Source organism: Oenanthe melanoleuca, chromosome 9 (assembly GCF_029582105.1).
Source record: "Oenanthe melanoleuca isolate GR-GAL-2019-014 chromosome 9, OMel1.0, whole genome shotgun sequence".
Classification (NCBI taxonomy): domain Eukaryota; kingdom Metazoa; phylum Chordata; class Aves; order Passeriformes; family Muscicapidae; genus Oenanthe; species Oenanthe melanoleuca.
In genome coordinates this window covers 8,130,289-8,140,014 of record NC_079343.1, presented here as the reverse complement: position 1 = coordinate 8,140,014, position 9,726 = coordinate 8,130,289, and the positions used below count along the sequence as shown (strand labels likewise).

The 9,726-nt window shown below is 42.0% G+C and overlaps 1 protein-coding gene across 4 annotated transcripts in view; it reads right to left on the bottom strand.

The window, feature by feature from the left end:
* Positions 1-5,392: 5,392 nt before the first annotated feature.
* The window catches only part of ACSL3 (acyl-CoA synthetase long chain family member 3), a 50,857-nt gene continuing 46,523 nt past the window's right edge, over positions 5,393-9,726 (bottom strand). For all 4 annotated transcript variants that reach the window (XM_056498867.1, XM_056498865.1, XM_056498868.1 and 1 more), the window contains one exon: positions 5,393-9,511. In XM_056498867.1, the coding sequence (XP_056354842.1) occupies positions 9,348-9,511 (164 nt within the window). In that variant the 3' untranslated portion in view covers positions 5,393-9,347. The remainder of the gene's footprint in view (positions 9,512-9,726) is intronic.

The following is a 9,726-nucleotide window of genomic DNA, read 5'->3' as shown; positions in this document are numbered from 1 at the left end:
ACTGTCACTGCTCCCCATGGCACTGTCACTGCCCCCCATGGCACTGCCCCTGCTCCCCATGGCACTGCCCCTGCCCCCCATGGCACTGTCACTGCCCCCCATGGCACTGTCACTGCTCCCCATGGCACTGCCCCTGCCCCCCATGGCACTGCCCTGCCCCCCATGGCACTGCCCCTGCTCCCCATGGCACTGCCCCTGCTCCCCATGGCACTGTCACTGCTCCCCATGGCACTGTCACTGCTCCCCATGGCACTGCCCCTTCTCCCCATGGCACTGCCCCTGCTCCCCATGGCACTGTCACTGCCCCCCATGGCACTGTCACTGCCCCCCATGGCACTGCCCCTGCTCCCCATGGCACTGTCACTGCTCCCCATGGCACTGCCCCTGCCCCTGCCCCCCGTGGCACTGCCATTGCCCCCCATGGCACTGTCACTGCCCCCCATGGCACTGCCCCTGCCCCCCATGGCACTGTCACTGCTCCCCATGGCACTGTCACTGCCCCCCATGGCACTGCCCCTGCCCCCCATGGCACTGTCACTGCCCCTGCTCCCCATGGCACTGTCACTGCTCCCCATGGCACTGCCCCTGCCCCCCATGGCACTGTCACTGCTCCCCATGGCACTGCCCCTGCTCCCCATGGCACTGCCCCTGCCCCCCATGGCACTGTCACTGCTCCCCATGGCACTGTCACTGCCCCTGCCCCCCATGGCACTGCCCCTGCTCCCCATGGCACTGTCACTGCTCCCCATGGCACTGCCCCTGCCCCCCATGGCACTGTCACTGCTCCCCATGGCACTGTCACTGCCCCCCATGGCACTGTCACTGCCCCCCATGGCACTGTCACTGCCCCCCATGGCACTGCCAGCTCTCCTCATGGCACTGCAGTGCTCTGGCTCCAGGAACACAAGGGAAAGACCAGAGACTCAGATACAGGGAGAAGAGAGCATGGAAGAGAAGGAACCAAACAATTCTTAAAAGAGGTCTTACTTAAACAAAAAGTTGAAAGAAGCCAGGGGGCTGGCTGCAATCTCAGCCCTACGAGGGAAAGAAATGAGAAATGGTACCAGCGTGTGTTCCTAAAGAGACATTCTAAGGTTTTGTTGCACTGCACCAGCACAGGCTTCTTCAGATCACAATGGGCTAGAAATTTCTATCACAATAAAGCTGTTCTGAGTACTACTGGAGCTTTCTTGAAAAAGTAAATAAACAAAGACAAACAGATGGGAATAATTATAATTCAAATACTTGGAATTGTTGGAGTGCAGTTTTCAACTATCCCAGATTGGTCTGGGCCTTAAAAACCCATCCAAACTTTTTCTAGCTAAAGCTAGAAAAGAGGGAAAAAAACTATCACTCCTGGCACAAACAGACAGGAGGTTCCTGGGCTCTGGCCCACTCCAGCACAGAATCCATGGAGCCCTGAGGGACAACCTGGCACCTCCCACCTTCAAGTGGGGACAAGCCCTTGGAGGGGACACCCAGGGAGTGATCCAGGAGAACAGGTGATTGCTCAGGTATTTACTGTGGCACACAAGGGCCAGGACAATGGTTAACTGCTGTCAGCAAAGGAGAGGGGCACCCAGTGCCCCCCAGCACAGACAGGGAAGGAAAAGGGTGAAGGAGCAGCATCCTGGCACCAGGAATGCACCCTGTGGCCAGTGAGACTATCAGACATCACGTGGCAACCCAGAACCTTGTTTAATTTTAACTATGGAATATTTTGACTAATGGAAAAAGGTGTCACGATAATGCATTTTTTCTTTTCTTTTTTTTAAATCAATTTTTCCATTTCCCACTGAATTGGGGCTGCTACAGACCAGCAACATTGTCTATTCACAAATCCTCAAGCCAAAGGCTGAGGACAGCAAATCTTGGCTTTCATGGCAGGCATTTCTCAAATGGAGTTGTTTCTACCAAATCAGCTCACCCTTCCACATGGAATCACAAATACAGGGTAAGCACACACCTGTGCCCTGAGCACAGGCCGCTGCAGGTGACACTGGGCAGCCACAGCCTCACTGTTCCAGCATTGCAGAAAAAATCCTGTCTAGAAATCTCTGCCAGTCAAGACTCACAGAGAGCATCATTCCTTCCAATGGAAGCAATGCATTTTATCTACATGTTGTTGTAAATTCTGTAAAACAATTAAAACAGACAAAATATCAGTTATGAAAAAAAAAAAAAAAAGCACACTAGAAAGAGCTGATCAGCCCACGGTATAATGAAAAGTTACTGGTAGAAAATAAAACTGATAGAAGGAAATGGAAAAATGGTTTAAAAACAAGTATCCCTTAGTAGCACAGGGAAAATTCTGGGGAAAGTCCCAAATCTCATCTATTTATGAAAACATTAGGAAAATTACTGCAAAACACAAGGGGGCACACTCAACCAGACTTGCCACCTGCCAGTCCTGGAAATCCTCAGATAATCCACTCCTTCACTTACTTATAGTCAAGGAATAACTACATGGGAGATACTTTCAATGAAATATTTCAAAAGTTTATTAAGACTTCAAATAAAATGAAAGGAATTTCTGAGAGAAATTTTAGCACATTTTAACATCCTTGGAGAGACATCAGAGAGTTCAGCAGGAACCATCAGCCCCCAAAGCTCCTTGGTGGTCTGCACCAGGAAGGGACAACCCCAAACCTTCTGGCCCTAAATCTGCCCTGGTGCAGGTCACCTGCACAATGTTTGCCTGTGAGAGTGCAGAGGCACAGACATCCCACTGGAGCTGCACTCAATCAATAACTCATCAACACATCTTGATACAGAAATTACTCTTGTAAAGTCTCCCTTTTCAAATCTCTATTGTTTTACAGCTCTTACCCAGCTTTGGAAAGAAGGAGAGGAAAGAGGATGTGATGCTGAACAGGCCAGATTGCTCATTGGCATTCTCAGCCTTCCTGCTAATTATGTTATGCTGCTTTAGCTGGAACAGACCAAGTCCTGAATTGCAACAAAATTAAGCAAAAATCACTTCATTTCCAAGAAACCTGGCAGAAATACCCAGTAAACGTGTGTGAGATCCAGAGAACTGATGAAACATAAAATGCTTAATGGGTTTGAGAAAATAACATCCTTGCAGCTTGCTAAACATCCACAACCTATCTTCCAATTACACTACATAACAGGAACTACACTTTGCAAATCATTCTTTAGTCTTGTAAGATATATGCATAAGATTTAAAAACAACTACGCAAATAGATACTAGGAAATGTACCAACAATTGAGAGTTTGCTGACAAATTCCTGATACAAATCTTATTTCAAAAAACTGAATTGCATCTGACCAGCATTATTAAGACAAAGCTCAAACTCAAAGCCTGTATTCATAGTTAAGCACCCAGGATGTTTTAAAAGCTTGGGATACAATTAATTTTATGGGAATTTGATAGTTTATTTTGCTATTAATAATTTCATATTTCAAAATGATGCTTTTTTCTCCCTTAACGTCTCTAGCAGTCTAAAGTAGCAGAAACCCAATGGAAATTTACTTTATGTAAGGAAACTTACTCAATGTAAGGTTCTACATCAAAATCTCACCTTTTCAGAGGAATAAAGGTCATCAGCCACCAGGCTAATTGCCAAACTGTGATTGCACATCATTGGGAAGCCATATAAACTGTAATGGAAAAGTTTAACTTTTACATTCATGAAGTTGTCTCTCAATCACCTGCAAATAATTACCAAAACAAAAACCAAACAACCTACCCAACCTTGCTACCAATAGAAGGCATTATTACAGTTCCAGAGAAAGAAATAAACACACATTTGTAATAAAGTGGGAAAGGGTACAGTGGAATACATGGAAATTCAGGGGCTAGGGACTCAAATATGGTACGTGGTTTTTCCTGCTGTTGCACTTGGCAATGCTGAGTGCCCCAGAAGTCTGATGTAAAAGATATTTTTGACATTTCATGCATGACAGGCTGCACTATCCCTTTGGGTACCTGTGCTCCCAGGAAACTGAGCCCACCCAACTCCCAACAGGCAGTGTTTGCTTTTCTACCAAGCACTGGGGAGCAGGCAGCAGTTTGGGGATGCCCACCCAGCACCACCCCTGGGTGGAAGTGCCCCCATGGCCCGTGCAAGGTCTCTGTGTTGGGCAGGGAGGCAGCCAAAGGCAGGCACTGGTTTGCACAGAAAGCAAGAATGAGATGCTGAAGCCAGTCTGCACAATGAAATCTGGGATTCAAATCATAGAGACATTACTTGCTAAAAGCCACAGCTATCCAGAGTAGAGAAAATACTTGCCAACACTCTCTGAACCTTTCAGCCCCCACAACTGCTGCCCCTCCAGCCAGCACAGCTGGGTCCATGCCAGACAGAAAATATTATTCCCAAGTATTACATTTGTATTTTAAAAATATTACTCACCTTATCAAGTGCTTGGGCACTCCCTTTACCTGCCATCATGCCTGGATTTTTTTGTGGACAACAAGAGCAACTCAGGTCTACAGTGTTTTTATTTGTATTTTTATTGTATCTATTTTGGATCCCATGTGTATCTAACAGCTACATTAACATATTTTCTGATATGGTTACATTTAGCCTTCCTGAAATTAGTTGCTACAATAAATACCCATTCTAATAGTTCTGAACTTATTTCTCTTTACTAAAGAGATCCCAACAGCATTTTATTAGCTATAAATGTCTAAGAGAAAAACAAAAAACCAGTTAAAATGAATCATATTATCCTAAATTATTTGAATAAGTTTTCAGTCTTAAAATCCTGCAGTATTTTTGAAAGAAAAAAAATAAACAACTACCTTGCATAGGACTGAATCTAGAGGAAGCTGGAGCCTTCTCACAGCTGGTTAAAGGGATAAACACAAATATCAGCTATACAGCAAGTGAGGTTTGACATTTTGTCAGCACTATGACCCTGGGCATTTGGGGAACCTGTAAATAGAGACACAAAAAAGGGGGAAAGAGGCTTTTGTTGAGATGCCTCCAGGCTGGACTGTTACCAGCAATGCTTTGTGAGCTTGTAATCAAAACTTGAAATTTAAGTGCTAAAGATCTCTTAAGAAGTCCAATTGCAAGCATCTAGTATCTGACCCTTCCACACACAAACTTCAGGAGAATTACATACTAAATACAAATCCCAGCACACTTAGATAGGACTTTTTTTCCTAAGTCTACAGTTTTACATCAGGTATTACCCACAACCAGTGCTTTTAAAACCAGGTAAATGGCAGATCATGTGCAAATAAAAATTGACCAAACACAATTAATTTTCCTGAAGTGAAAATCCAAGCTAACCCAGTAATTCCTGCTCCTGCATTCTCTCTAAAATGGTCAAGCATATTTGAAACATTTGACAATCCTGAACACATTTCTATATTATCAACTCTGTACCACTGAAAAATGGATGTACAGGACCCAATGTGCGAAATTAATTTTATTTTTGAAACATGATATCCAATTACAAATAAATAATTCATACAATATAACTCAATTAGGATATACAATGTTCAGGCAGTTCATAGTAACAACCGAGATCACATTGAAAATGAGTTTACATTAAATAACCCATTACAGCAATATACAATTGGTCATTCAATTAACATTTCAGCCTGGTCCAAGATGTAGGCAAGTTGAAAATTGTTCCCCTCACCAGTAAAGAAACAGATGTACACAATTTTATATCAAGTCCAAAGTAATTAATACACCACAGTAACAAAAATTAAAAATGTTGCATTGCATCACCTAAATGTAGTTTTAGTACAGAACAAAATGTTGTGAATTTTAGCAGGACAATGGTTATTGCAAAGGAGTTTTATGTCCTATAGCAATTTCTGCATAAACTTAGGAGCTTTACAGAGTGTCCTAATGTATGGTTTTGGTTCCACACCCTTCTCTGCATCCTGTCTGTACAGTGGATGTAGGTACCTGTTATGTTCTTAGCTCCAGTCACACATTGCTTTTCACTTCCATTTCAGCAGAATCTTTCCCTGCTCAGCTACAGCTCCCCTCGGAGGAGTGCTCCTGCCTCTGAGACCTGCAGCAGCAGCAAACTCACACTGTCCTTCCTGACATGCAACTTCTGAATTGCTCACCCACTGCAGAAATGCTACACTCTGTAAAGAACACTTACATCTAGACTGAATGATAGCCTGAAGTCCTGAAAGCTTTTTAAAGAAATGTGGAACTTAAAGGATATTCACAGCATCCCTGGAATTTCTCAGTCAGCCATTTTAATAATGAAATACATAGATTTTCACAAGAGAGTAAGTAGTTACAATTTTCAATGATTCAGAGACCTGGTAAGTTTTTATTTACAAAAGTTTTGTTAAAAATCCCCCCTTTTGGGGGCCTTTCAGGTGAGGTATATGCCCCGTGCTCTTAGTTTGAACTCAGATTGTTTAAAGTTACAGCTCTTTCCATTACAAAATTCCCCACATGACAGAGACCACTCCTCCCAGTCATGCACTTCTCAGCTCATGTACAGCTGCCCACTGCCTTTGGGACAGGGCAGTGCATTCCAGCAGGTACTTTTGTTCTTGTTACACAGGGTGTGGGAAGACACACCAAAAAAACTCAAGAAAAAACAACCAAAAAAATACCCCAAACAAACAAACCAAAAAAACTGGAGGGGAATTCCCAGCTGGCAGGCAGTGCATCTCTGCAGGGCTGGAACAAATCCCTCCAAAGCTGTCCTTGTGCTCAGTAATGAGGAGCAGGAGCAGAGAGGGAGCCCCACACCTGAACTGCAGCCTGACTGAACATCCCATTACAGCCATGTCACTCCACAGCACAGCTGGCCTCAGAGGGACATGAAATACTCACAAATCCAGCACCAGTGGAGTCTGTCTTTTGCTATAAATCAAAAGGAAAAAAAACCCCATACTCATCACAAAGATTTAAAAAAAAAAAAAAAAAAAAAAAAAATCTCCAGCGCTGAGACTAAACTTAATGAACTGCTTTGTTTTCACATTCTGTAGAAGAAATAAATGTCCACAATGAATCTGATGCCTAATGAAAGAGGAACTATATATACCACATTCATTTTAAACATAAAAAAACCTGAATAGTAAAATCAAATGTACAGCTAGACAGCAACCCCATGTTGTGACTGGATTAGAAAAAATAAAATAAAAGTACTATTTCCAAACCATTTTTAAAGTTTCGTTTATGCAATTTCTCAAAAGAGGATTTAAACCCTCAGCAGAATAAAACACTAACTTCAGATTTGTTTAACCAAAAGCAGATTTATTTTTCTAAATCTGCTGCACAATGCACCAATTGATATACATGGTCTTCAGCAATTTATTAATTTTCACTAAAAATCACAAAAATATTTGAACAATGTACAGTCTGTGCTGAGTTCTATTTAAGAACTTGTTGATGGAGCACAGACACAAATTTAAGTGTTAGTAATGTCTAATACATGGTGTGACACTTCCCTACAGCCTTGGCAATTATTCCACATTTCGATTCTTCAGTTATTTTTCAACATTTGCCTCATCTCTATTTGCCACAAGGTTTTCATTTATGATCTGGATATCTAAAGGCAGTAATCTCAAAAATATGGTTCTGATTTATTTTTGTTGCTTCTATTTCCATTTGATTACTTACACCAAAATTTCCCAAATGTTAACAGTTTTTCATGGACAGCAGCAGGGGAAATCCATAATTAGCACAAACCACCTCATCACTTCATCAGGGAACCTGCTTGATAACCTTCAATTCCTACGAAAATGTTTTCTATAATCAACGGAGAGCATTAATTAAAAAAAAAAAAATTCAGAGGTTTATAAAATGAGAATTTGTACATCAAATACCTCCCAAAACCTCATGTCACAAAGACAAGCAGCAGGAACTCCCTCTCCCAAACCAAGCTTCTGGCCCTCAGCATTGCTATGTGCTACCACAGCAGGGCACTAAGTGAGCATCAGGACCTTGAGTTTTAGTACTACAAGTAAACAACACACACAAGAGTAATCTCCAAATTAAAGCCATTTTAGTGTTTGCTTCATCACAAAGTTGACTGATGTATGCCTTTTCACATTCTCATGTAACCCTGGTTATTCTTTCTAGAAATATTTTGAAAATAAAATTCACATCTGAAACAAATCTGAACACTCACTGGAGATGAAAACAGCCCCCACATTTTTTTCAAACAATATCCATGAATCTCTACTGAAACAGAAATTGAGACTCCTTCCCAAAGCAAGAATTAGGTGTAACAAACCAAGCAACATAAATAACTCTTGCTAAATGCTTCGAATATCTTTTTTTAAAGCAAAAAGTACTACACAAAACAACAGAGAATCAAAGGGAGATTTTTAATGGCACAAAGGGCAGCTAGGCACTGTGTGAACTGAGAACATAACTGTCATTATGACTTTAAAAATCCCCCCCAGGAAGATTTGGGTTGCAGCTAGGGCAGAGCAGGGGTCTTGCCAAACCTTCACAAACAACGAAAGAGCAAACCCACTGTAATGTCCAAATCTAATGAGAAAAGACAAAGGTTGCTACAGTCCCTTTGCTAAAAGGACGCAGTCAAGCTTGTAAAGTGTTAGGTGAAATTCATGAGAGCTCATATTAGCACTATACAATTCAGCTCTGGATGAAATGGTCACGAGCTATTTAAAAAAGGAGTTTCTGTATCTGAGAGATTATTCTTAGGTTTAACTTCTGCTGTGTTAATAGCATCTTCTGTATTAAAGGAGCTTTAACTAACACCTGCAAGAGTACCTGCCTTGAGGCAGAACTGTGCCAAGACCATCCTTTCACTTTCAGATAAAAATAAAAGTAACCATTAGGCACATATTGAAGGTGTATTACACAAGCTGGAATGTCAAACATCTTCTCCCTCAGACTTACACAGAAAAATAGCACAGCAGCAAATAACCTGGTCCTCTGTTCAACAATTACCTTGTAACAAGCATTTTCAATGTACATAATGTCACAACATCAATACCTTCTTATCTTTAAATAATTAGGTAAAAAAGGCCCCCAGTATAACCATTTCTTATATAGCCAAGTCCTCTCTATATACATCCAAATTTTAAAGATACAAATAAAACATTATACAGGATTTATAAATGTTTAAAAACTTGAGGCTTCAGAATCATGGTTTCCCAAAAAGACCCGGGAAAATCCACAGACTGACAAGGTAGCAGAGAAAACTGGAAAAAAGGAGACAGACACAAGTTTGCTGCCATAACCTTTTACTAAACTTGCCAGTCATCACGGTGACGTCATTAGAAAGAACAGTTTAAGCTGGAAATGAGGAATGGTGGTTTTGTGTGTTGATCTCAAGTGTTGAGTCGAGACAGGCAATTCAAGTATTTCTATTTGATCCGAGCTCACGGCAGCAAGAGGTGCAGAGAGGATTACTTGGCGCTCTTGCCGTACATTCGGTCAATGTCCGTCTGATAGAACGCCGTGAGCTCTTTGCGCTTCAGCTTGAACGCGTCTGTCACCAGGCCAGTCTCTGGGGTCCAGGGATCAGGGCTCAAACGGATCTTCACTGGTATTTCAAACTTCTCCAGGTTTGCTGCAAAAATAAATCTTTTTAACACAGAACCTAAATGGAACCATTTTCCTAAAGTTAAGCACAGAAGGGAAATCATACTTTAAACAGAAAAGCGTATGACCCAAATGAAGAAGTGCTCCTCCAACCCCCATGGCTGGTTTGACAACCTGTGGGGTCACAAGCAGTGACAGGACCCAACAGTTGTCCAGTTTTTCCAGAAATACTGGAAAAAAGCC